Source organism: Rissa tridactyla, chromosome 2 (genome assembly GCF_028500815.1).
Source record: "Rissa tridactyla isolate bRisTri1 chromosome 2, bRisTri1.patW.cur.20221130, whole genome shotgun sequence".
Lineage (NCBI taxonomy): Eukaryota > Metazoa > Chordata > Aves > Charadriiformes > Laridae > Rissa > Rissa tridactyla.
The window spans coordinates 90,088,653-90,116,623 of NC_071467.1; the positions used below are offsets into that span (position 1 = coordinate 90,088,653).

General features: G+C 44.0%; 1 protein-coding gene across 2 annotated transcripts; it reads right to left on the bottom strand.

The window, feature by feature from the left end:
* Window positions 1–7,321: 7,321 nt before the first annotated feature.
* Window positions 7,322–27,206, bottom strand: LOC128905367 (MARVEL domain-containing protein 3-like). Of its 2 annotated transcripts, none has more exons than XM_054191380.1 (4): window positions 27,148–27,206; window positions 25,802–25,957; window positions 22,173–22,342; window positions 7,322–8,586 (listed from the first exon to the last, which is right to left on the bottom strand). In XM_054191380.1, exons 2-4 carry the CDS (start codon window positions 25,915–25,917, stop codon window positions 7,886–7,888), a joined length of 987 nt encoding a protein of 328 aa, XP_054047355.1. In that variant the 5' UTR covers window positions 25,918–25,957; window positions 27,148–27,206; the 3' UTR covers window positions 7,322–7,885. The 2 variants fall into 2 exon arrangements, with proteins under 2 accessions (XP_054047355.1, XP_054047356.1); XM_054191381.1 differs by lacking the exon at window positions 27,148–27,206 and adding an exon at window positions 26,231–26,269.
* Between the last annotated feature and the right edge of the window lie 765 nt (window positions 27,207–27,971).

The following is a 27,971-nucleotide window of genomic DNA, read 5'->3' on the forward strand; positions in this document are numbered from 1 at the left end:
GTCCTGAAAACAGAACATAGAAATGGAATTATAGAATATATAGTGACGTACTGTGCATAGAATAGCAAAATACTCTCTGCTCAACTGTATTTAAAAATGGGTGGCAAGGGAGAGCAAAATCTGCTGTGTCTCTTCGAAGGTGAAGACCACACGTGTGGTCCCGTGGCCAAAGCTGTCCTCCTGAAAGTGGCAAAACTCCTCAAAAGCAGGTTTTGTGAGCCCTGTTGACACGTCACCTGCGGTAGGATCCTTTAACGAGGGTTAAAGACATTACCCTGTTCTGTCATTTCTGTTGGGCAAAATTTGGCCACAGGGCTATTCAGAGTCAACTCAGGCACCAGCGACACCTTTCCCCAGCGTTCTTGGAGTGCGCTGAAATGACGGATCAGGTGAGAAGGTGGAAAAATGAGCCTGAGGTCCACCCCAGCCCCTCTTCAGAAGTGGGGATGTGTGGGGAGGGGATCTGTAGCAAGTGACCTTCCCCTCTCCTAGTGATCTGTGGCTTGCACTTGTTTGAACCAGAAGCAGTCTCCATGTGAGGAAGAGAAGAAATGTTTTCCAGGCCTTTTTTTTTTTTTTTTTTTTTTTCTTTTCTGATTAGGAACTGAGCCTTTGTATTTGGGGTAGAAAAAGGCGTATTGCCGTTGTCCCTGTTAATTGAAAACTGCAAGGGCTCCCCCTCGTGTTACCGCGGGACAGGACCAGAATTGCTGCATCTTCATCCTCGGATGGTGCCAGTGAAACGACCGCATCTCACACCACCGTGTGAAGTCACGAGGGGACCCCAGTGGTGGGGAGAAGCCTTCCTCCGGCTCAGCGAAGGGCAGCAGGGCAGCGACACTGCCGGAGCAGGTGGCTGCTTCGTACAGTCCAAGGACTCTGGTGCGCACTGAAGCCTCCCGAGCTTTCGAAGCGATGGCTGCAAGTCTAAACAAGGGTGCGAGTGCTGAGGGAGCCAGGGAAGCCAGACCTGCTGCTGCTCAGTCGAGCATCTGCACTGCTGCCGGGTAAGAAGCTGGTCTATGCGAGCTCCTCCAGTAGTCCCAGAGATCTTGATCAGAGCGTGCCTTATTTATTTGGCCCAATGTATTGCCTAATCTTCACCATCAGAGCTGATCCACAACAGGCTAAAAATCTGACTCTCCTTTAAGTTGCTCAGGGACATAGTGCCATCTTATTGGGGAATTCTTTTTGCAATCTGAAGGAAGGAAAACACCTTTTTTACTGTTTGGTACTTTTTACCGCCATGGTGACTAGGGAATGCTAGCTAACCTCCACTTAGAAAGTCTTAAACTCATTAATTTTCTGTCTTCAGCTCTTTCAGTGTCCCACGGCTTCCATCGTTCAGTGCTATGAATCCTGCCCTGAAATGCTGAATATTTGGAAATCACTGTGATGGGTCCTTCACGCTTGCAGACAGGGGCTGCCGTGGTGTGGGTGTGCAGATGATAGTACAAAGCCATGCTTAAACCTATAAATCTGGGTATGGTGGGAAGCTTATGAGTAATGTATATGCAATGCACAGAGTGTCTTCACAGCTGATGAAATTCCAATCTTCACAAAGCACCTGGGTGAATTCAAGGCTCCTTTATTCCTCCTGCACTTCCATTATCCGTATTTATCTTGGAAGTCAGTATGGGATAGCAAAAATTCAAGGTTTTGATGTACTTATAAATGCCTAAACACCTCCTTTAAACAATTTCTCTAGTAGTATTGAAAGTAACATATCCAAACCATAACTGTATTTTCTAAAGCCTGCTTAAAACATACGGTCCTTACCTGTGTGCATCTCTCACAAACTTTTCTACGCCCTTCTGAAAAACTAATTACCTGTAAAACGCATGCTTGCTTTTGCCTCACTTGAGCTCTTCAACATGGCCGGAGAGTTTCGGGAAGTCCAGTAGCAGGTGCAGGCCTGGGTGCGAACGGCATGGCTGGAAATCAATAGACCATTTGTAGTAATGAAGGGCATCCTCTGACTTGCCCAATTTGCGCTGTCACACGCCAAAACCAATTACATCAAACGCCCTGACAACCCGCGGACCTTGCAAGGAGTCTCATGTTTTATTTACGACGGGCGACGGTGAGCATCTGTGACACTTTCTGTGCTGTGCTGGCATTAAAGCTGCCGCAATACGCTGAGCGCCGCCTTTTCTCCGAGATGGATGTTGTGAGAGAGACGAGTAACGACAAATGTCACAGCTGTCATATGCAACGCGGTCATCGTCCCCTTCAATAATTTGCCTGAGTCTTGAAAAAGAAAAGGAAACGTGCAAGTTCTGCAAATGTAATTGAGGGATCGCAGTTACCAATGGTCTGTTGTGTATCTGTAGCTTTACTTAACTTACGGTGAATGTAAGCGGTGGTGGAAAATTACTAGAAGAGTAACTTTAATGAAGATAAATCTGCACTGGGAATAAAATACTTGGATTACGAAAGAACAATTTCCATTCAGACTGTTCTTTGGTGCTCTAATCCTTGTACGTATTCTCATCACTTTAAAGCAGTTTCTCACGTAAACTGAGATCCTGGCTTTTCTTAACGCTAAGCCTTGAATTCAGTTGCTGCTGTTGCACAAGCGGTTTGTGCCCCCAGTTGTTTCTCCACATCGGATACACTCGGAAGAACAGTTGGAAAAGCTCGAATCACAGTAAAATTTGATATATTCTGGGAATGTTGTTTTGAACACATGAAGAAAATGAGCAACCTTGCTGTTCATGCTTACTTGACTATTTCCTTTGTGTGGATGGCTACAAAGGTCCCTCCTCCTTACAGCTGGCCAGCAGCAGGAGGGCAATGCCCTAACACGTGCAGATCTTCCAGCAGTGCTGGATTTACAGTTCCAGATGACATAACCTTTACATTTAGCAAACAATTCAGTTAAGCCTATTTGGTGGAATAAATATCCTCTCTCCTCTCTGGCCTCACTCCCCCCCTCCCCCCAGTTTTGCTTTTTATGTTGAAACAAGATACCTGTGTCTTCAGATCCTGGTTTGCTCTGTTCTGGACAAGATTTCCCCCAGACTGAACTTCTTCTATGAACTATTGTTTGGATAAAAGAGACGTTCAGGAAAACGAGGTGCTCAAAGACACACTGTCCGCCACGATGAAAATTTCACGGCAGGTTACTCCATGGTGAGATGCAGAATCAGTGGTGGTGGGGTTTCTCCCCCCCCCTTTTTTTTTTTAATAATATAGTAATCCTAAGTATCTTCTGCCCTTTGTTTCCCTCTCACGATTAGGGCATGGAGAGACGTTTTGTCAAAGAGAGAATGTTTTTCTCCAAGGCTCTTCTGTGGGGAGGGGGTCCCTCTGCGGATGGCTAATGGCCAGTGAGCTCTGCTGGGGTTTTTGCTCTCAGACTGAGTAACGTGGGTTGCTCCTGTGTTGAAGGAGGCAGGTGCAAATTGATGATTCAGATCCAAAGGGGCTGGCTGAGTGTTTTGCAGGTAACTCTGAGATAAATGAGTCACTCAACTCACCCCAGCACCTCGCACTGGTGACCCATCATCTGCACTGGGGCTTTTTCCTGTCGGGCAGCTCCACATCACCCTGCAGGTTCCTTAGCATCTCCAGGGAACGGGATGGTGGCCATTTTGTTCCTCTTTTTGAAAGTTCAGAATAAGCTTGGTGTGCCAAGAGGCTTCCTACTGCACCAGTGGTGGGGCCACCAAGCCTTTTTTGTTGAGAGAGGCCATGCTGTCTACCCACAAGACAACCTCTCAGGAAAGCAGTATCTGAAGCGGGCCTACAAGGGGACACACCTCTCCAGTACCTGAAGGGGGCCTACAAGAAAGCTGGGGAGGGGCTGTTTGCAAGGGCATGCAGCGACAGGACGAGGGGCAATGGTTTTAAACTAGAGCAGGGTAGGTTTAGATTAGACATTAGGAAGAAGTTCTTTACAATGAGGGTGGTGAGACACTGGAACCGGTTGCCCAGAGAGGTGGTGGAGGCCCCATCCCTGGAGACATTCAAAGCCAGGCTTGATGAGGCTCTGAGCAACCTGATCTAGTTGAAGATGTCCCTGCTTACTGCAGGTGGGTTGGACTAGATGACCTTTAAACGTCTCTTCCAACCCAACACATTCTATGATTCTATGACAGCACAGATTTGGCCTTTGCTATCACTGTTTGCCTTGCAGCCGGTGATAAGCTGACGGTGGTGACAGCGGGCAAGCTGGATACACCCTGAGGCTCCCTCTCACCAAAGAGGGACTGAGGGTGACGACTGTGTGCCGTCCTTCAGTTGCAGGTGAAACTGGGCTGCGAGGGGCTGCTGCGAAACAGCAAGGAGAAACCGGTGAGTTTATCATCTTCACTGCTGACCCTGAAGGTTGCAGGCAGGAGGTGTGTGCATGCCGCATGGGGCGGGCAGCAGGCAATGGCTGAAAGAAATGGTAGGTCTGACAGAAGCCACTTGCCCTGCCTTTGTTTACTGGCCCAAATGCGGATTATTGTCCCATACTAACTGTTAGTCCCTGCGCAGGGGTAGCGGTGGAGCACAGCCATCTGCAGCAGAAGGTGGGAAGGCTAATCTGCCCCGGAGGGTGGGACCACCTGCAGTGGCAGCTGGGGATGACAGCCCGTTGCAGCCTTAGTCATCTGTGCGTGTCAGGAAATCTCTGCTCCTGTATCACACCTTCCCAGCTTGCACAGCAAAGATTTTCGAGTCAGCTACAGGCTACCCGGCCCGGTCTTGTTACAGACAGGGAGGAGGGTCGTTTGGATGGCTCTGATGGTATATGGCTTGCCCTTCACCCCCAGGGGAGGGAAAGCTGCTTCTTCCCTGCCCTAGTCCTCTGAGGAGTATTTCTGGGATTTTTCCCCTCTCCTCTCCTACTCTTCCCTCCATGAAGGTGAGTGGAGGAAAACAGCACTGATGTTTATTTCCTCTTTGCGATTATTTCTAAGTGATCTTTCTTCATGGTGGTAGGGAAGGAAAAAAATTCGAGGCACAAAGCTTTGAAGAAGCTGGCAGTCACCGGGCTTTGGTTTTCTTTGTGGTCCCTCTGCTTGCAGTGCTTCAGGACCTTGGCAAGCTTGTGGATGACGCCAAGCTGAGTGAGACAGCTGTTATGCTTGAGGGAAGGGATGCCATCCAGAGGAACCTGTCAGGATCACGAGGCTTGAGGAGTGGGCCAATGTGAACCTCACGGAGTTCCAACAAGGCCAAGTGCAGGGTGCTGCACCTGGGTCTGGGCAACCCCTGGTATCAATACAGGCTGAGGGCAGAAGGGATTGAGAGCAGCCCTGCAGAGAAGGACTTGGGGGTACCGGTGGATGACAAGCTGGACATGAGCCGGCAATGTGCACTCACAGCCCAGAAAGCCACCCGCATCCTGGGCTGCATCAAAAGAAGCACAGCCAGCAGGTCGAGGAAGGTGGTTGTCCCCTTTTACTCCACTCTTGGGAGACCCCACCTGGAGTACTGCCTCCAGCTCTGGAGCCCTCAGCACAGGAAAGACCTGGACCTGTTGGAGCAGGTCCAGAGGAAGGCCACAAAGATGATCCGAGGGCTGGAGCACCTCTCCTATGAGAACAGCCTGAGAGAGCTGGGGTTGTTCAGCCTGGAGAAGAGAAGGCTCCAGGGAGACCTTATTGTGGCCTTGCAATATATAAAGAGGGCTGATAAGAAATATGGTGAGACTTCTTACCAGAGCCTGTAGTGACAGGACATGGGGTTTTAAACTAAAAGAGGGTAGATTTAGATTAGATACATGGAATAAACCTGAGTCTGAGTTTAGAAACACAAGGGGATGGTGAGTGCAGCTGGACTGAGGAGCTGAAAGTGACTGGGACCAACTGGATGCTCAGGGCAGTGAGGTGGGTGCCAGGAGTCCCCAGCCGAGCACCTGTAACTCGCAGCCACTTCTTGACTCTCCCCACAAAACACGTAACATTGCTCCTGGGAAAGGAACCCAAAATGGATTGACTGTGGGGAACCTAAGTGTCCAAGGGAGGAACACTATGGCAATAGTCCACAGGGAAACTCTGCACACCTTTTTCTAAAGACTGAATCATCTTGCGAGACCTGAGGCCTTTACCACACACAGGAGGAAAAAAGAGGGAGAGTCGATGCTTACAGAGGACTGTTGCTATTGCACAGTGATGGCAGGCAAGCATTGGAAAATGAACAGGGCAGAGCAAGAAGCCCTGAGATTAAAATTCCTATTCCACACATATTTAAGGACTGAATTAAGATTCATACATCCTTATCTGCAGCCTTTCCTTCTGCAAATCTTTCAAATGTGTCACCTCAAGGTGCTGCCTTTTGTTGTTTGTATAAATTAATAACGGTGTGTCATCATGTAACTAACCCTGCATTCAAAATGTGCAAGATGTAGAGGTAGAGCCGGAACAAACGCGCAGGCAGAAATGGCGAACAAGTGGTTAGCTGCAGCTCTAGCTGCGTGCCAGACATCCCTGTGACAGCCTTTCCAGCCAGGGACAGCATACCAGTGACGGCCTGGGTTTGGGCAAAGGGCTAGAAATCGAAGGCTTAGCTTCATGACTCTCACTACTGTGAGTCATGGCAAGTTTGGAAAAACTCTTCACTCATGTCTCCTCATAAGCATAATAATGCTATGAAGAGTGTCGATGCTCAAAGTGTTAAAGAGATGGCTACGGTATTATATAAATGATGAATACTTATTGTAAAGGCTCATGTAATCACTTCTAATCAGAACCATAACATTTTCTTCTTTGGCTTATCTTACCTCAAACATAATCCTTTGAGACCTATTTATTGTATACTTCATATATATACACATAAGGTCTACTATGGTTCAAAAGAGCCTCATCTGGGCAACGACGGAGCCAGACAAAACTGAAAAGAGTGAGCACAGCCAGAATTAAAATTGCCTCTTCCCTCCTCTCAAACTGACAAACCTTATGTACTTCAAGAGCAGCCTTTTTTTCTCACTCCCTCATCTATGAAGACCAGTGATCTATTTCATCTGTCTCAAACAAAGGACTCCTGAAAGATGTTCTCTAAATTTATTTTCTCAACCCTGGGGGCATACAATTACTGCTGTTCACTCATGCTTTGCATGTTTAGACACTGGAAGGATGCATCTACTTTCTGTCATTGTTACAGCATTCCCATGGAAAACTGCAGGGCATCCAGAGTGTTCCCGACATGCGCTCTGCCCACTGCCGTCTGTGGAGTCAGCAAGCCAAACCTTGTTTAGGTGGTTACAGAAGCAAGAGGTACCTTTACTAAGCTGATCAATGTGCTGCCTCTCAGGTCCTGATCTGCGCTCAGTGAGACACAGGGGAACACAGCAGGGAACTGGAGGAGGACCCAGATGCTTCCTTTGAAATTGCAGATAGTTCCTCCCAGCAGCATTCCTCAGGGAGCACATGATCGGCATGTGTCAACCCCTGTGACTCAAAAGATAAAACGCTTCACTAGCCCAAATGAAACAGGTCACAAATGGAGCTTTGGTTGTGATTCCGAAAAGCACTTAAGTGTCCTTTGCTTTGTGAGTGGTGTGGTGCAAGGCAACAGGATGCACGGAGAGGCACAGGGTCTGCTGAAGGCTGCCCATCCTGGCCGTGGATTCAATTCCTTATGTCATGGGAGAGCAAAGGAAGCGGCTGTTTGCATGAATTCGGCAGCACCTTGGTTGCAACCTCCTAACAGCTCACTGCTGTTTGGAGTCCAGCTTGAGAGGCTGATGCAAAAAAAACTTGTTAAAACATCTCCTCAACGACAATTTTATTACATCATGACATAGGAGTACTGTTACATTTGGTGATTCAATACACACTTCAGCACCTTGTGGGACAGTAACGTTGTGGACTGGTTGCCTCTTTAGCATGTGAAGCCCAGTGTCCATCCCTTACTGAAGCTCCTGCTCTCTGGTGCAGTCCCAGCGCTGGCTTCACACTAATGTGGCAAGAGCCTGGACGTTGTGAGAGCTTTCAGAGGTCCCATGCACAGCACGGGGGTTTCTGACACTTCTGTCTCTAATGCTGCTTTTGGGGCTGTGCTGAGCCTTGGCCGCGTGGCTCCAGAAGGCCCGGACGGTTCGGATAGCACGGATGCAGACCACAAAGCTGGCAAAGTACAAACAGGCAGCAGCGACACCGAAAAGGCCGACAGCGGCGTCGCCGCCCTGAACCACGCAGTTCATGGAGGTATAACCACGGCGCGCATACAGCCTCTCACGCCTCTTGCAAATGTCTGTGGCATTCACCTGGCTGACAAAATGCAGGTAGAGGCCGACCGCCGCGACGTATGCCACACTGGCCAGCAGGTTGAAGGCACATTCACCCGCCAGCAGCCCTACCCTGAGCTGCTGGATGGGTTTTGCCCCCACGACGAGGAAGACAAGGGTAAGGACCGCTGCTGTTAAGCTGAAGGCTACTCCGCCGTACACGCAAGGGGCTCTCATCTGTGTGAACTGCATGTCCAGCTCCCGCACCTCCCGCAGCTCCGTGCCCTCGAAGGGGCTATAGGCCGAATCCAGGTTAAAGGATCCGATGCCGCCGAGGGAGGTGAAGCCTGCAACAGAGGCTTGGGCAGCCCCCACACAAATCAGCACCAGCAGGTTAACCGTGATTTCCACAAACTTCAAAATGCCTGTAAGGAGCAGAAAGATGGGAAAAACTGTTAAAATCGCGTCTTGGGCAAAGCCAGGGCGACAGAAGTACACCAAAACCATAGCCAGAGAGCACTATCACTGAGATAGTCCTCTTGGCTACAGCTAGAGAGAAGCCCTGCTTTAAACACACACACAAAAAAAAAGAAGTGTGAGCTCTCGTGGGTACATTTCAGAGGTTGGGTAAATTACTTTTTTTAATTTGTCAGTGTGCTTGATAAATGGATCTTCATGCGGGGAAAGAAATCCATAAAAATTTTACTGTGCTTGTGTTGTTGCCAAGGCAAGCGCACAGTGATTGTATTTTGGCCTGTAACTACTTGGCATAAACGCACTGAGCAAGAAATATGCAGTAGGAACAAAATGCTGAGGTTAAAGCTGACAAAAACCTAGAAGCTTCTAATGGCTTAAAATATTGTGCAAGTTATTTAGGTCCTTTAAAATGTGTTTACTGCTTTAACTTCCAGCCTTTTTTTTGTCTTTCGAAGTGTTTAATTTAAACTTACTATCTAACCAGATGTAACTTCCACTTCATCACCTTCAGAGATAAAAAACCTCTTCATAAATGTGAAGCAGCAGTCCCTGATCGCACAAAAAAAGGAGGAGGGGAAGGAGGCAAACCCCACCTTATATACAGAGGTAAATTAAGTGAATTTGATACCGGGTCATGTGTTCTCTTCCACACCCCTACCTCCAGAAGCAAGCCTTATGACTTCTGAGCTGATTCTTCTCTTCTTTTTCTTATGTTATGCTACTGATAAAGGCAACCAAGGTTTTTTAAGAAAAAATGGATAAATTACTTCTTTTTGTGGTAGTTGCCGGTCAGGAAGGTGCAGCATATGTTAGATAAATCTGATTATTCTGTGACAGCTCACTAGGGGTCAGACTAAGATTAGTAAACATGACGGATGTTGAAGTGAAGCGTAACTGAGCTGCCTATTCAGGAAACGAAAACCCCTAGTGCATCACGCGTGTTGCTCCTCAAGTTCTGAAGCTAACTACAGAATTGTGAATCTTAAATTCCATTGCAGCCTGACAGCCAAGACCATAAGACGCTCAACAGAGTGGTCCTATATTTGTCTTTAAAGTGGAGCAGGATCTGTGGTTTGCATGAAGAGTTTCATTTTATGCTGCTAACATTGATCAGCATGGCATTTTCCTCCTGAGCAATGGCTCGGTTGCTGTCAAGGCTGCATGGGCTTAAGAAGAATGGGCTGAAGCAGCATGCAAGGGAATTGGACAAATTCCTCTCTTGTGTTGCCAGATGCTTCTAACCGAAGAAAGACGGTGACAGCCACCATGAAGGATTATCGGATAGTCCCATTCTGCCCCTTCTTACTCCCTCCAGAGAGGCCTGAGGTAACGAGCACCTCCCTGCTCCTGCTTGGTGCTTGCAATGGTTTGACAAGGGTCTTTTTGGCCACTTCAGGAGTTCCTGCCTCCCCCTCTACCCAGATTGGTTCCCTCACTTCTGCTAATGCAGCTGTAGGTAGGTACTGAGCCCATTCACATTGTGGCCTTGCAAACCACCCCAGAGGCACAAAGGAGAGCAGCAATAATGGTGGTAATACCTGGGAATAGAGTATCTGAGGCTCAGCATGTTTCAGTTTGTGTGTATGTGTATAGGTACATACATACATATGTACATATACATACACATGTGTGTATATGTATGTATATATACATATACAGATTTCATATCCTAAAAAGAATTACGCAGAGCAGTCAGAGAAGACAAAATGCTCTTGCTGAGGACAAACTAAGCGTGCGGTTCTATGTATGCGTTCTTCAGAGGTGATGCTGATTTCTGCACGACAACATGCCTTTTCCTTGACCCTTCTGCACAAAGATTTCTGTTAAGCAGGGCAATAACCATGCCGGTTAACAAATCTGTTCAGGAGGCTTCAAATGCTTCAAAGAAGGTCTTTGTGAAGCATAACGTAAAGAGAAATTTAAATCTTGGTCCACAAGACAGGATTTGGAACAAATCCTTGTACCAAATTCAAACAATGTAGCCAAAAGACTCAACATTTTTAATGGGTATAGAATCATCACTTCACCAGGACTGTTCAAAACATTTTGAAAGAGTAATAGCTGTACAGGACATTCATTGGAACTGAATCAAATATTTTTTGTCTGCTTGGTTGAGCTGTACAACATGCCTTCCAAATACAGGGAGTCAACTTAGGTCCTCGGGGGCCTTGGACCCTGTGTTGGATGCAGAAGGCCACTTCCCTTTTTAAGGGCTGACTACTGATTTTATAGATGCTCCATCAGGAAGCAGTTCTTACAAGTCTACAGGCAGGAAAGACCATTTGATTAAGGGAAACATAAATTTTTAATATGTTTGGGAACTTGGAAGTTGGGAATTCATGACCAATCAGCCGTCTTTAGAATTTCCTTTTCATCTATGACTGTTGAGGCACCCTGACCCGCTGAGCATCGACTTTTCCTGTACATCACATGCACAAGAGCTTTAGAAAAGGCAATTTTCTGTTGTCAAAGCAGTCAGCACCTGCTGTGATCCTCCCCATATTTATAACTGACCCCAATCCTCAATGAGGCTGCTCCAAAACTTCCTACATATTCACACAAATTCCGCATGCAACCCCTTAACTTCACTGAGCTGATCGCTGGTACCGCAGTAGGGCTGGCAGAACGTGTCTCTTTTTGCTCACGGGATGACAAATATGATCAATGTAGGTGTACTGTATTTTTAACTGCAGCAGTAGATGCTTTAATGGCACGCCTGAAAAACTTCATTTGACAGGGAATTCAGGTTGGACAGGTTTTGTATGAACCTGTACAGTTTTCACACACGCCTGCTGTAGAATTGAGTAGAGTAACTAAACAATGGAGAGAGAGACTCATTAGCAGTTACTCCACCAGTTATTTGCATCACGTGAATTAATTATTTTTTTTAAAAAAGTGCAATAACAAAGCCTCCTGTATTAAAGAAAATCCTGAAATGATAATCAGTCTGTAGAATGAAGCTGTGAGTTACAGGGCTATGATGAGAGCCAGCAGGGTTTGTGAAAGTAGCAGACAATTAGTGGAAATCCCTAAGGCCTCGTACAATCATTAGGGCTTTGATGGCAATACTAAGCCCTGTAAGTATGTTCAGATCTGACCCAAGCATCCCAAAAGCCTCATGCAACCTTGACCTGTGATAGTTACAAGCTGATACCCAAGCCTACTATGCTAGTATAAACAGGATGGACAGACTTTGAGAAAAAAGGAATGAAAGGAGAGCTACGTTTTGAATCTTAGCTCTGTAAAGGTATGCTAACACACATATACTAGCAGTGACCTACGTCAAACAGTGTACTGCTGGCAGAAAGGGCTGAGTTAAAAGCCACACTTCCGAGTCTGTGCTGCCATTCCTGCTTTCACAGGCCAGTTAGCTATGTCATCTTAGAGTTACAGCTGCAGAAACCAGACTGCCAAAAGGTCTTCCTAAGTGGAAGTTACTTATCTCTACAATTATTCCCTAATCCCGTGCAACAATGAATGCATCGCAAGACTTGAGTGTAAAATGACAGCAGGTCTGAAAATCTCAGAAATCCACTGGCTCGATTCCTTTCTCAAGTTCAAAATCTTAGGACCTATCTAAAATGCTAATTACTTGTATTAAAATTACCACAGTGCACAGTTGGCTTTGGGAACTAACCCTCTCCATATCAAGCAAGTAACGAGACTCAAGTCTGGGCTCCTGGATTTCCATTTGCTTTCCCACACTTCTTTCCTGCGCTGCTTTTCAGCACTGAAGGTGAGCAGAACAGCTGCAATCTAAAAGACAGCGGGTGTTGCCAGAGCTTTCCAGAGAATTCTTTCATTCATTCCATAAAATCTAAATCTGCAATGGATAGTAACCTCAATGTATTGTACTTGTTAACTTTGCTTGACTCTCATCTTTTTTGCAGTGAGTAGGGTTCCTGCTATAATAAACACTTCCAATTTATACTATTAAACTACTATTCACTTTTTCTTTCCCTTCTATACCAGGTGCACACTGGGCTATTGCCATGGTGTTAACCCACTGATCAATGGTTTTGTCTTCTGTCAAATGGTGGGCTCAAACATCCAGCGACGCAGCCAGGCAGGCTGTTAAGAGTACAGATCCACAGGCAGCTGACCTTACTCTAACGGCTCCTACACTTGGCTGGGCAGTCACCACCTTTCTTACCTGCCCAGTAATAACTCCAGCCTAATATTAGGACCTTCCAAGAGCCGTTTTAATAAATTAAAATAGCAGGAAACGTTTCAACTCTTTTCTTGTGTGCTGCTGTTTTTTCCTGCAACTCTAGCAACCTGAAGTGACTCACAGGGTATCTGATGAGCAATTGCGCTGGCATGAGTTTAGCAGGGGAAATAACACAGCCAGGACCAGAAACTCCCCTTTTCAGGTGAGGCGAGCTGCTAAATCTGAGTGCTCTGCCTCATACACCTACACTGTGGCTAACTGTGTGGTACCCAGTAACTCAACTGCACGCTCAAGTCTCATGCGTTGCAAGCTGCAAGGAAGCTTTTTCATCCAGCAGGATGGCTCCAGTGTTCAGGTGGCAGGATCACAGTGTGAGTACATACTTCTGTACATAAAGTAAAATTGTTTGTTCCTCTGTTTCTGAGGCTGACAAGAATCAGTCTGTAGGACAGTCAGTTCTGGCTGTTTCTGCTGAACTTGCCCTGACCTTACGAGGGCCTGACTAATACAGGAGGCCTTCAGAGTGTCTCCCTCCACTGCATCTTGGCACAGAAGTCACTTTTTTCCTCCCTTGACTGCACATGGACTCTTTCTCCTTTCTCTTTTGGTATCATTCTTTCCTCTTGAGTTAATGTCCCTACATACTTCTAAGATATTTTATCTTTGGCTTTCTCCATTGTGGCTCACTTTCTCACTCTGCTTGCTTTGCAGGTCACATACCAGTGGGACCATTGGTACCCAGCTGGCAGAGCCAGAGATGCCCAGCTGCCCCTCTCAGACACCTCCACCACGGCAGGGCAGCTGTGCAGGGAGCCACACAGGTCAGAGGCGTCTGTGTCACATCCCATTAGGGGTCAGAGAAGGGAAGAGAGGAGTTAGAGGCTACAACACGCATTAAAAATCACTCTCCCAGCCTTTCTCACTGAAAGTTGTCTTTTGGGGTTTTTTTTTTCCCAGTTTGGTAGCTTTCTGCTTTTCAGAGATAATTTTTTTTTTTTTTTTCTTCCCCAAAAGAGCAGACAAGTATTTTGACCATATATAGTGACTTACAAAAGCAGCAGTCAGTCCTGAAATGGATCTCAAATGCTGAACTTCTCTTGTCAGTGCAGGTATGGCATTCCCCAGAGAGTAAAGGCACAGCTCAATGCACAGCTTTGGTCACCTCTCTGCTAAACGGAGTTGGGGACAGGAGGAATAGGTAACAGGAAAAGGGGAGGAAAAGTGAAAATATCAAATAAAGAGGGGGTTTGTTCTGCTTTTGAACAGGGACAAAAATATGACAGAAGTAGGGAAGAACCAAAACAGTGGAGGAGAACTGAACAAGGGAAATGAAATGGAGAGAACAGTCACAATAGATTATAAATATGAAATCTGGATGCAGAGTACTAAAACATCTTGCTAAGGGTATTATTCCGCTTATGTATACCAGTAGAAAGCAAGATATTACTGAAACCAGTAAGAGGAATTCAACCAACTTCACTGACGCAGGATCAGAGCAATACACAGCTTTGTGGTAAACAAATCCCCTCCAAGCCCCCACCCCACCATTGTTTCTGTAGGTCTCTCTGTTCTTCAGCCAGTGGTGGGATTTAGCTTTCACTGAGTTATGCTAAACTCTCCCTAATGGAGTAATGTTCAAAGGCGGAAAAAAACACAACCCAACCCTAAAACACAAGAGTTAGGCAATGTAACACCAACAATTATTCACTGAATTTTGGCTTTTCAAGGGACCCAAGGGAACTATGTACTCAGAGCCAACTGTATTTAAATGGCATGCAAGTGCCCAACACATTTAAGCTCATTTGAGATATCTGTCTTACTGGAAATGGATGGAAAAGTAGTTAAAAACTGGAAAAATTAAATGATTTATGTGCTCTAGAAAGAAGCATTATTATTATCTTTTAATAAGTTGTCCCTCTTTAGTCAAGATAATCACTCCATTAGGAAATCTCAAAGGATGACCAGCCTTGTTTTTAATGATTCAGAGAAGCCTTATGTTCACAATCAGAGTGCTCAGATCCAAATGTATTGTCCTGTTTTTCCTGTGTATCGTCTTCCCTTAAAGAACTACTGTCCCACCTGCTCCACTCCTTCTGCTTAATACCCTCCCATCCTCTAAACAGTGCTGTCCAATTTTCACAGGAAAGGGTGGACTTAATTTGTAGAACTACTGCATCAGCCTCTATCCCCATAGAGTTTCCCACCACTGTATGACACTAACATTTACTTGCCATCAAGGCACAGTTTCAGAACAACCCAGCCCCTGCCTGGGAACAACAGCTCTGGTTTACTTGTTTCCAGTAGTTCCTTAAAGCACCACTTCTAGCACGTTCTTGATTTCTCTCCCATTAACCAAGCATGACTCATATGCCAGAATTTTGGAAAGGGTGGGAAGCAAAAGGTCTTGTATGAAACTGCAGCACTTGGAAACAGTGATTTAAATACAATGGCTGTAAAAGGCTGTACATCAATCTGTAGCCCTGGTAGGTCTCTGCATGGTCATCTCATGTTCTGCACTTCAGGAAAGTAGCCCTTTTTCTGCCTAATGTACCCATAGTTCTTTCAAGTAGTAAACAAATCTTGGTGCCGAAACAAACTTGCAGGAGTTTTTTTTTTTAAAGACATTCAGAAAACAATGAAATAGTCTTGTTCCTTATGCCAACTTTCCATAGCCACTCCCTCCATTTGAACTGAAACTGAGCCACCTTTAGAAAGTACAAAGATTGGGGTGTTATTGCTCTTTCTTTAAGTAAGCATAGTCTGGCTGAAGGTAGGTCAGGCTGGAGGCACCTGTGAACCCGAGCTTCTCATTCACTTTACCAACTGTGGGTTGTCACACCTGGTGAGCAACATTCCTGATGGGTGGATTCTTCTCCTTTCTGTGAGCTAAGATCACCTGCTCAAGAAATACAGCTACATTCAATATATAGTCAGTCTGCTGTATTGATTAGCTTTGAGAGCCACTTTTTAAAGAGAAAAGATTTTTTTCTTAGTTCCCAGAATTTGGGTCAGATGTGGAGAAGACAAACCCAGTGATCTTAACAAGAAAGATGGCACAACTCCTGTTCTATACAAGTAAGATTTCCCAGTAGGGAAGCACAGGCTTGAGCGTAACACATACCTAACAGCTAACATCAACTTTGCCAGCACCTTCCCCTGCCAACTTAAGTGAGCCTTCTCAGTTGTTGCTCTCTCCTCTCTAAAAAACAATAGTGTGCATGTTCGCACAATGCCAAAAGGTGGATGAAAAAAATTCGACATAAAGACGTGGGCAGAGTGAAGTTTCCTATGCTGGCAGGGCAACTGTTTGCTTAAGGTAACATTTGGCATCTGCAACTAATGTACCTCCCCTGCATGTTTTTATAGAGGTAACGGCTCATGGCCATTTGTATTTCACAACAAACAGTACTTACCTCCAAGTGAAATACTTTAACTTCAGAACCAGAAGGTTACCTGCAGCTCTGCCACTGTATCTTGTTACTGTGTGATTTTAATTAAACATTTTGAGTAACTGGGATTATTTTAACCTGTACAGCTCTGTCCAATTCCCACTACTAATATCCTCTGTCTTCACAATTACGAGATTAAAAACTTGATGGCAAATTCAGTCTGTTAGTCACACTGTACTTAAAATATGCTTTGTAACAGGCAGGAGGGGGAAGCCATCTAATTACAAATGAGACTATAGGGGACCTTAGTGCTCTCTTCTTACAGCAGAAATACATTGAAATTAACTGCCACGGGAACAGTGTATGACAGCTTTGAACACAGTTTAAAGGAGCTAAGCACAGCAGACCGTAAAGGCAAAATGTGAAGATGGGGACTACAAAATACAGCAGTTTCTAATCCTAGTGGGTGCCTCCACAGAAATGTAAGTATCCTGCTGACCACTGCTGAAAAGATCCAACATGTGCTGCTGAACGTACAAGTCAAACCCTCGTTTTCATCCAGTTACCTTCATTACGCGCCCTTAATGACCCTTCAGTGTTTTGAACATACACAACTGAAGCTACAAAAGGTCTTTTACTTCAGTCCAATGCCTCCTGCAGACCACTGTTCTCCCCCAACATCTCCACAGCACTGGAAGGGATGTAAGTGCTCTGCAAAATATTGTTCCCCTCCTGCTTCCACGTCTGACTCGGGACAGAACAGAACAACATAACAGCATCAGTATAATGGCTATGAACAATGGCATAACTCAGACAAAGTGAACCCTGTGTTTAGAGTGACTTTTCATCTCAGTATTTTTTCTAGTCTATGAGTATTTGCCAGCATGCATAGCCACAGGAAAAAAACTGGACTGTGTTTTGCAAAAACAAAAGCTTATAGATGTTTACATTTGAATTAATGCTGGCTTGTTAATGCATGAATATATCCTGGAGAAAGTCACTGTAACTCCCTAATTCTATTTCCTCCTCCAAATAAATTCAGTTTTATATTTCCTCCTGGCTATGCCTGAAATTGGAGACTTTCCTTGTTGTTACAAACCATAATGCTGACTGTTTCTGAGAGGAAACTGGTCGGACGGTTTTAACAATTGTGGATGTTAGAATGTAGGCTAAAGGCATGATTGTTTGGAAGCGCCTACAATATGCTTAAGAAATCTGACACTATTCATGGCGCCTCTTTAAGCTGTATTCACGGCAGCAAAGAACAGGGATTCAATTATACTTGCTCCCCCACAAACTGTTTTCTAACTTTTTTAGTGCTGTCTCCCTTAAATGCCAAGTGGGTTGAAAAATAAAAATGAAAAAAAAATTACTTAGCTCAGAAGTTATGACCAGCACAGTACAATTCTATACAAGGCAAAAGTGCAGGCATTTCCTGAGTCGCATGCTGACCGAAGATGGCAGAAACTTGGTTTACCTTCACTGTTTAAGCAAAACTAAAGGAAGCATTACCCTGAAATTGCATTGCTCCACCTCTTTCACACCAATATACATACTCAAAAGAAAATGAAAAAATATCTATGATCAGTTTAAGATCAGCAATTCACTCTTGGGTTTGACTCAGATTTTACTCTCTCTAAGGTGAAGGAAGCAGCATCACAGCCAGCCTTGAACACTTCTCTCATTCCCTCTGGTAACCAAAAGCACTGAATCTGATTCTACATTCAAAGGACCCGTGGGGGTCCTTTGAAAAGCAAATACAATTGCTATTTTAGTCTTTCTACACAGAAGAGAGAACTACAGAAATTTTACCTGCACTGTGAAAAGCAAGTTGAATATTTTCTTCTGAAAGAATTTCAGCTCTAAGTATCCCCAGGCCAAAAACTCTTGTTGTTTTCACCATGTGCTGCTTTAAATGGCATGCGTTATTGTGCGTAAGCTGCAAGAAATGGTTATTGCAAGCTGTAGTTCCTTAGTTGAGGAAAGGTTTGTCTTTATCAGGAGCAGTTTACTTCCAATTCCTATATAATTATATAAAGCAACTAGACGGCTTGACACCAGTCTATAACTGTTCCTTAAGTCTTCTTCACTACTACAGAAACAGAAGGTGGAGACTTCTGTGTTTCTATTGCCTTTTGAATGTGCAGATTCACAAGTGTGACGTACATATGAAAAATACATATAGAAACTAGACCTAAAGACAGCTGAGCAGGGAAGAGGCAAGTTTGTTAGAGGGAAGTCAAAAGAATTGGCAGATATATGAAGAAAGGCAATCCAAGTGGTAGTGCTCTTAAACAACACAAGCACCTGTGAGATAAAAGGGAAGATCCTCTCACAGGTTAGTAGTGGTTAGAAGAAAATAAAGACTAAGAGGAAACAACCAGTTTTCAAACAAATAGAGTGAAGGAGAAATTTTTGTTTTGTGCTGCCTGTCACTAGTTATGCCCGTGTCAGCAGTGCAACGGAAGTGGATCTGTGGAGCTGAAGTCCCAGGAACTACATGATGGGCATTTTCTGGGGAAGAGGGAAGTACTTTATTCTAGCTCTAGTTTGGTCCGAAGGACAGAGTGCCTGCTAGTAGTTATAGCTCACCCTCTCATTTACTTTTATTTGAAGGAAATACAGTTTGTGTATCCTGAGATTGGTCTGCAACATGACCCAAAGAGCTGTAAGTAGGGGCTCTGAAGAGATTCAGCTGAAAAGCACACACCAAAAAACTACGGTAGTTACACAGGCTAATGATTTGAAAAACACTGAAGAGTGAGACTGTGAAGTATGTTTTAATAATAACCACACAAAATTCTTCCATGATTACCATCTGTAAAATTGGTAGGCTGCTGAGAGTTCAAGCATTGGAATGAAAAATTAATGAAATCAGTGCTTAATAAGTACATGCATATACTCAAACACCCCCTCGTCCACAGAGCACACAGATGGGCTCTGAACACATCATTTCAGGTATGGGGCTGACGGGCCAACCAGAAGTGGAAAGAATTCACTCTTGCTAAGGACAGAACTGACTGTTCTTCACTCTGTGAAGAAGTGATATGAGCACAGTGACAGGGAGAAAGGTAAGACTTCACTCTAAAATCATAAATATCATGGAGAAGGTGAATATATAAGATTATCATTAGGTATGTTGAATACCACCAGAATCAGAGACACTTTCTTTAAAACGTTTTAAGGAACAAAAAAGTACTACTTCAAGTGGCACAAAGAAACTGTGGAACTCCTTGTTGTAAGATAACATGGAGGCCAAACATATTCAAAAGAGGATTCAGAAAAGGATTAAACCAATTTGATAGGTCTGTAAAGAGGTATTAAGTGTAACGGAAGTGAACACAGTTTTCCAGTTCAGAAAATTCCACCAGTCTGAAGTTTGGAGAGTATTCCAGAGGATGGTTCGCTCTCTACTGGTCCAAACTCTGACAGTCCTCCTAAATTTGCACTCTAGTACATTGTCTGAGAGGATGCATAATTAGTTGCCTCGTATGATCCAGTACTACCAGCCACGTGATTCTACATGAATGGCTTTGATAGCTATTGCTCATATAACATTTTAACAGACTTTTTTCCTTCTGTTTTCAAGATGAAAGTAATAAAAAGAAACTGAATGTTTTGAAGCTTCTTAGTGGTATCAAATGTTCGTACTGGCAAAAGGGGTCAGTATCAGTTGTTTCTTCTATTATATTTGGGTTGGGTTTGTCTTAATGTGGTGGTAGGGAAAAAAAGGGGGTGGTGATTAGGGAGGGAAGGTGGGGAATAACTAAGATAGGAGAAAAATGTTCTTTTTTCTGTTGCTGCTTGCAGCTAAGGTGTTCAAATGATCACTACAAAAAATAACTGTCTATTTCTGAAGCTCAACTTTAGCTTTTTGGGATATTGCTGATGAAAAGCATGGATGAAGAGGGCAGTATCTGGGTGAAGGAAATACTTTTCACAGCTCTGATTGTTTAGTATTTCTCTCTAGTTTGCCCAACTGGTCAACACACACAAAGAGCATAAATATATTTGCTGGGCAAAAGAAAAGAAAAAAAAACCCACCATAGTGAAAGTAGAGCAATGCATGGTCGGAAACTTCAGAAACTAAGGTTCACATTTCAGTTGTTGCTTTGGAAAAGACTGTGGTACATCACTTGATTTCCCAGCCTTGTTTGATTCTAGTTTATTTTAGAATTATGGTGATTGGGAAGGGGGAATTTCACCAGAGTGCTGATAAATCATTTGCAAAAGGAAGAGATGGTTAAAAAGTATTTACAGGAACTTTTCATGCTGTAAGAAGCTGTAGCTCACATGTACTGACTTCTTAGTAAACAATTCATGTAGCTTTTCATTTGTAACATTTACCACGACTGCAGGGAATACAGAATTCTGCAAAACAATTCTAGGAAATTCTGCTAAATCTTGGTACTTTCAAAAATTAAACAGGGGAATAACATTCTCATGATCTTATCAACCTCCAATATCTTTTCATTTTTTGAAGTAAAACGGATAATAAAAGGGTTTATTTTCTACGTGATCTCTTTTCCCTCCTCCACTGCAAGCTCAGACATTAAATTTTTGGAAAATACTGAGCAATACCTGGGGGAGGGGTGGGAGTGAAATCATCATCGCCAACTGATGCATCCAAAACTAGGACATTTTGAAAATGTTAATGATGTTTTATGCACTGAAATAATTAGAAGCAAATGCGGGTCAAAAAAAGCCGTGCAAGTCACATTAAGCTATCCATGAGTCTAAACAACCAGTGAAACTGAAAACTAAAAATAACTTGCCACTTCATTTTTTCTAAAGCTGTGATAAAATAAGGCATGGAGTTTTCTACAGTTTCTCAGACGAGTTAAAATAATTTACTATTGTTGAAGAAGAAACTGCTGATACAATTTTATCAGGGATAAAATATCAGCATGGCTCTGTATCATTAAATATGCTCTACTAACTGTTGTTAAATCTCCTCCAGATGAAAACCAAACTGCATACAAATACACAGAACATATTTATAAGAGAAAACAGTTCAGCTCACTCTTAAATTTGTTCACATATTCACATACAGAGAAATATTATGAGCAAATTGAGCATGTTATTTAACTTTCCTTCATGGAGTGAAGAAATAATCTAACAGCATATATTTTAAATTTACTTCCAACAACTAAACTCTTCATCTGCCTCTCTATTGGTGGACACTGAAAGGCTGGTAATAGACTTTGGCCAAAGACTTTGCACCTAGCTGCCAGTTCCAACTCAGACTGCAATGAGCCTTTCCTACAAACAAGGTGAGAAAGCTTATTGTCCTGGAAAAGGAAAAACTTTGAAGGAGTAATGAATATTTTAGTGCCTTTTTTTTTTTTCTCAGTTTATGGGAGTGAGTTTACTAAGTGTTAAGGCTGATTTCCTCCCACATTAGCGCTCATTTCTCCGCTTGTTGTAGTCACTTTCTAGGTATGAAAAAAGAACTTATTTCTCAAAAGCTGTTTTATTGGATTCATGTCCATAAAATAGTTTTCTCTCCCGCAACGTTGCTTTATAAAAATGTATCAGTGATGACTGGATTAAATCCAGAGTTGATAAAAAGTTTGAGAAGAATGTGTCAGAAATAAACTAGCATCAAAGCTTCAACGGCCACCTCTAAATTGCCTACAGATGCAAATATCTATTTTATTCCTAAATCCCAAAAGTTAACTCTTGCTGCACAACCTGGGAGATTAGGGACATGACCCACTCTGATGTTCTCTATGCATGCTCTCGAGACACATTGTCAAATATCTAAATATCTCTATAAATCTTGCCTTTAGTAACCCACAGTTATGCCATTCATTAACTTTAACTCTCCCAGTTTGATTGGGGTTTTTTTAAAATATTTTTTAATATTTTTTTTTAATATTTACTTTGTTGTGCTTCTAAACACAGAAACCAAACCCTAGACAAATCCTTGGAAGGAGAAGGGTGGATGGCAGGCAATAAGAATCTCACATACCTCTTGTTGTGCATACCTTTGAACACTTCATTGAGAAGGTTTCTTTGGGAGGATAATGTTCTGGTGGTGGACCAAAATATTCCCGTACGGTTTCTGAGGTTTTAGAGTAAGGGTCTGAGTAAACAGTGGAAGTCTTTGAGTGCTGGCCACCTCGGATGTCTTCTGTTGATCTACAATGGAGTAAATGACTAATGTAAATTAATTAGATCACACTCTCTCCTGAACAGTAGAACATGAGAAACTGCCAGAGGCTCCTGGTTAGTGGAAGCACCTAGCCTGCTTCATAGGTAACTCATCTTTTTTGCTTGCACATTTTGAATGCAAATATCCAAAAATTCTTGCATAAATCCATGTTCACAAGGATATTTGTGCTTGATCATTGCTATTTTGGAAAACTGTGTACTCATTGAGCAGGCTGGCTGAATTGTTTAGTTTACCTGCAAAAGGCAGCAAGGAGGAGGGTGTAGGGAGAGTTCCTGTTCCCATAAAAACGAGTATCAGGTTTTTCATGAAAACCAAGCATTTTTAGCTAGTCCATAGCAGCCCAGGGAATACAAATGAGAAATATTTTCACACAATAAATGTATGAAGTAGCACAACTATTTCATGGGTAAGCATTTTGTCAAGTTTGTACTTCCGATTACCATGTCTCACAAAGATGCCTTTTAAAAGAATGAAAGCTATTAAAAGAAACAGATAAAGATTTTAAAGTGTGGGGGAAAAATGCCTAATTAAAAATTTCTCTTTTTCTTTTTGAGGTCTTTGATGATATCTGAAAAGGAATCTAAAATTGACCCAAAAAGTCAATTTCTCATGTCTCCAATTAGACTCTTCATTTGTATACCTCAAAATGGAATTGTCCACTTTGCTGCAATGACATACAGCTCCACATCCAAAGCCTCATGATTTTTAAGGTTGGTGAAATTCAGATTATTCTATGGAAAAAGTGCAATTTCCCCTTTTTAAACTGAGCTAACAGATGGGTTAAAAGAAACATTAGCTGTAAATTGTTTTGTGTCTGGTCTAACCTAAATCTTCTCCTTCATCTGAGGGAAAATTGGAGCTTGCCTTTTTCAAGGTGCAGCTGGATGATTTTGTTATTAAAGGGTATTTTAAGTCTCATTGAGCATTATTATTTTTAAAAGTCTTCTTCCCATTCAGTTTTTATCTTGAATTTCTTATCCACAGATCAGCGTTTTCAACTGTAGTTTTGTTTCCTAGTATCTCTGCGCTTCACTAAGGTTTAACCAATTCCAGGTTCAATTTACAAATATTATCTCATTTATCCACATTAAATCATGTTCTTTGTAGTTCTTACAGTTTAATTAAGACATTCAATAACAAGACCAATGCTAACATCTCTGCGTGTAGTTGCCAACAGCTCTATTTGGCCGAAACACTTCTGATTTTTCTGACCTTTGTCCTGTGTCTTGTGCAACCACCAAAGCATCCTGCGCAGCTGTGTCACATAAATTAAATAAGCTGTGTGATTTATAAGACTTCCAGTTAACTTGAAAGCAATCCCTTTGGTACTTCTGATGCAGCTGCTTCTCTCTATTGTATCGTGCTACTTGCCAGAAAACAAAACAAAACAAAACCAAACCAAAAAATAAAACCCCCCTAATGTTCAGCAACAGAGTACAATTAGGGAAAAAAATAATTATTTCTTTTAGATGCCTTTTTTCTCACAGTGGCCTATTCTGGTCACCTTTTTTCCTGTTTTCCTTCAGTGCCTTCCTGTTAAGGATAATACAATTCATTCTCCTCAGCAATAAGACGAAGCTTGCTATAGGAGTTTCAGACAGAAATGCATTTGGAAAGTGAAATACTCTGGCTAGAAAATCTTGCTCAGAAGGGATGAAAGCTTTAGGCACCCAAATTACAGTTTCCACGAAACTCTTCCCCATCTATTTCATTATAGTATCTGGAAGTCTTTTGATCCATCAGCCTAAGTCTTCAACAAAGTACTGAAATTTCCTTACAAAAGCAGCTGGCTTTGTCATGAAAGCTAAGCAGGAGACATGCTGTTAGGTTAAGCCAAACTTCACCAAAATAATCGATGAAAAAGTTTTTTCGATTAGTTGGAATGAGGGCTGGTACATCCCAGATTCTCAGCTTGACTCTAAGAATTATCTCCATGGCTGTAGCTGCAGCTTCCCTTCCTCACATCCCCCGTGGATACAGGGATGGCCTCTTGGCCTTTACGGTTCTTCCACCAATTTTCTGTCTACGTGCCCAGTCATTTAAAACTAACAGCAAAACCAAGAAGCCCAGAGAAGCGCTTTACTAGGAAGTGGTGGTTTAATTTATAGCTGTACTTTCACACATTGCTTTTACTATGCTATATATGAAAAAAGAAAACCATGAAAAAAACAAAAATCCAACCCTTTGTTTTTTCTTTTCTATCCACAGTGCAATTAATACATTCCTGGCATTTGATGCTCTCACTTCTAATATGTTCAAGATAATTTAACTATGTCCCCACTCCTGATCTCTGCTTTTGCTAAAGACAGTCATTTAGTCTCCAAGGATGATTCTCAGGCTGACCTTTGTTCCCATTTATCTCCAATTTTTCATGTTTTAAGACAGAAGAAAAATTCATTAGCTATTTTCATAATGCAATAGGATTACAACAGGATTACGATGCAAATGTTTTATTAGCCATAGGTAGTCCTTCTAGTCCACACTGTGCTCTTCACTACTGTTTTATTCGCATTCTGTTTCTCTTGTTAAAACGCGTATTTTCATGGAGTACTTCAGCTTTTTAATAATCTTGATTATATTGATTTCCTCTCCCTCTTTGCCTCTATTCTTAAATTGCCCGACAATCATGCCCCCAGAGACTAAACAGGAGTGATGAACACCTTATTGCCACGGCCAATTTGCCAGTGTTGTTTAGAGCTACACACCTCTCTCTTACAATGCAGTCACTGGCATGCGCTCAAAGGAAAACAGCCTACACGCTTCTAATGTGCTGTAGGTTAGCCAGGCTGAAAGGAGAAGTGTGATATCCTAAGAGTTTGTCACTCCAAACCTTCTATTAGTTGATTTGCTTATTGTGCTGATAGGGGCTGACCCACTATCAAGTGCCGCCAACTGCCTTAGACACTTAAACAACTACTCATTTATTGACTGCGAGTACTAAATTTAATTTTGTTTTGGATTAATAAGAACTTGTTCACAGCTGAACTAGAGCAACCTGAGAGTTCAGCAAGTTCCTGTGTTGATCCCAGTCGCATAATGTTCTTATTTAACCAATGCATATCTGGCAAGGCTTGGCTTGCTGGCACCTGCTGACCAGCCTCTTCAGGAACTGTACTAAGACACATGGTCACACTTCACCTGCTTGCGATCCAACTTGATCCAGATAATGCCATGAAATTCACATCTCTGACTGTGCCACGCAGCCTACTTTTCTGCCCCCTCTCAAGCTCAATACAAAGAAAAAGGTTAAATTTCTAAGCGTAAAATAGCTCCCTGATACTCAACATGGTGTGCTCATGCTTCATGATTTCAACGCTGAGTAAATGCGTTCTCTATTGTAATACGAAGGTATTCAAAAGCAAACAAACAAGATGACAGACATTGTAGACCTGCTGTGCTGTTTCTTCAAGGTGATAAAGACGTACCTTGCATTATACGGGTATGGTTTTCTCGCTCTTCTGTCTTCCTCATATCGATCAGATCTGTGATTCTCATGGTGCCTGTACTGCTTATCTTGGTATCGTCTCCCAGCATGAGACATCTTGTTTCTTACATGTATTCCTCCTTCGTAAAATAACTTCCTGAGCCAGAGAAACAGAACTGGTTAATTTTATAGCTCTACTTAAAGTTATTCATTGACCAGCGTTCACATCCATTTCATGCTGATTCAAGACTTAGTGCGGACTTCCTCAAGAAGCGAAGGAAGTAAACCCCTTTAAACTACAAGTAAAGTAACTTAATTAAAGAAGGAAGTTTTTCTTTACATTTTCCTATTCACCAAGTAGCGCAGTGTTTCAAAAATTCAACATTTATTGCACTTGGCTTATTTACTAGGTCTGCTCTGACTGTCCTACCTTTGCTGCTAGGAAAAGGCACGGCATCCACTAAAAGCATGAGTCTCGGCTTCACTGATTTTGTTGTCTCAGGTGAAGCATGAAACCCAGCACACACCCCTGTGTGTTGTCAGGAGCCGGCACACGGCTGCCACCCACGGCAGGGACAACCTGACAGGGCAGCCCGTGGCCTCTGCGCTGGAAGTGTCCAAGGGGAGGGCACCCATGGGGGTAAGGAGAGGCAGCCCCAGGCAGTTTGGATAAACATTAGGTATGGGCAAAGCTGTGCCGGGCCGAAAATAAGCTTGCAGGAAGATACATCCTTGACAATTTGGTATTAAATATTACAGGGGTGTTATTTCCTGAAAGAGTCTTTACCCTTCCAAGTGCAGCACACTGAGGCCCAAACCTGTGGAATACGGAAACACCCAGTTTGAGCAGCTAAACAATCTACTCTCATTTGCCTTCATCGCAGCCCTTCAGCATTGCTGCAGAAGTGCCTGCCGTCCACTGAATTCTGACTGATCGAGCTGAGGACTCGCTGAAGGACCTCCCTTCACGTCTCCCAAGGGTGTCACTAAAGAAATAAAATTAGTTTTTTACTTGTTTACGGCTAACGCAGAGCCAGTGCCTTCCTCCGGGGGAGCTCAGCTCCTCTGCTCCGGGCCGAGCAGCAGCCCCGCACCTCTCCTCCGGGGCGGCTTATGGTGTCGGTCCCGCCGCCCCAGCACCACCACAACAACCCGAAAGTCCTCTCCGCCCCCTGGAGGGACCCGGCCGGGGGCGGCCCGGCCTAAGGCCGCCCTCCGAGCTGAGGGGAAGGAGCTGCGGCCTTCACTGCCCACCCCCCGCCGCCCCTCCGCCTGCTCCTCTGAGGGCACCCCCGTCCCTCGGCACCCCGCGGGCCGGGACCAGCCACCCCCGCCGCCGCCCCTCACCTGAGGGGAGCGCCGAGCTCCGGCCCGCCCAGCAGCAGCTACCGGGAGCCGCTGTGCCGGCCCGCCCTCCACCTCCCTCCTCCCGCCGCGCCTCCCTCCTGCGGCGGGACGGCCCTCGGCCCGGGAGCAGTCCCGGGCCTGCGCTCCTTCCCTGGAGCGATGGCAGCGGGAAGGAGTGGTGCTGTCTCCCGCCCGGCCCGACCCGACCCGGCCCGACCGTGGGGGAGAGCTGGTGTCTGGGGGCGTGGGACAGCCTGGGCTGTTGTTTAATTTAATAAAACGAGGTCACCGTGGTTCTGAGGAAGAATCTGGTGAGCGGGGCCCTGAGAGGATATAAAACTTGGAAGGTTAATAAAGCTAAAATTCAAGGGTCCTGCCGGTTGGCTTTTATTGTTTTGTTTTGTTTTTTTTTTTTTCAAAGCCAGCTTTATTGATTTCAGAAAGGAATTTTACACTCTGAGTGTGGTGAGACACTGGAACAGGATGCCCAGAGAAGCTGTGGATGCCCCATCCCTGGGAGTGTTCAAGGCCAGGCTGGATGGGGCTTTGAGTAACCTGGTTTAGCGGGAGGTGTCCCTGCCCATGGCAGGGGGGTTGGACTAGATGATCTTCAAAGTCCCTTCCGACGTGAACCATTCTGTGATTCTCTGACTCTCAGTGCTGGGGGCGGGAAGCTCTGCAGTGGGAGATGTACAGAGGACAGAAGGCAAAGGAAAACGGGGGAGGCTCGTCCCAAGGAGCAAGTGGGTGGGAACAGGTTGTGCTGTGCTAGGTGGGTTGAAAAGGGAGATAAGCAACTAAACTCTCCGCAGCTGTAAAGCTAC

What these genes read in the sequence shown, in the direction of transcription:
- LOC128905367 (XM_054191380.1), bottom strand. Translation starts at nt 25,917, where the DNA reads ATGTCTCATGCTGGGAGACGATACCAAGATAAGCAGTACAGGCACCAT. An exon ending in CCATACCCGTATAATGCAAG is followed by an intron (nt 22,343 to 25,801) that starts GTACGTCTTTAT and finishes ACTCCATTGTAG; the next exon opens with ATCAACAGAAGACATCCGAG. An exon ending in AAAGGTATGCACAACAAGAG is followed by an intron (nt 8,587 to 22,172) that starts GTATGTGAGATT and finishes TGCTCCTTACAG; the next exon opens with GCATTTTGAAGTTTGTGGAA.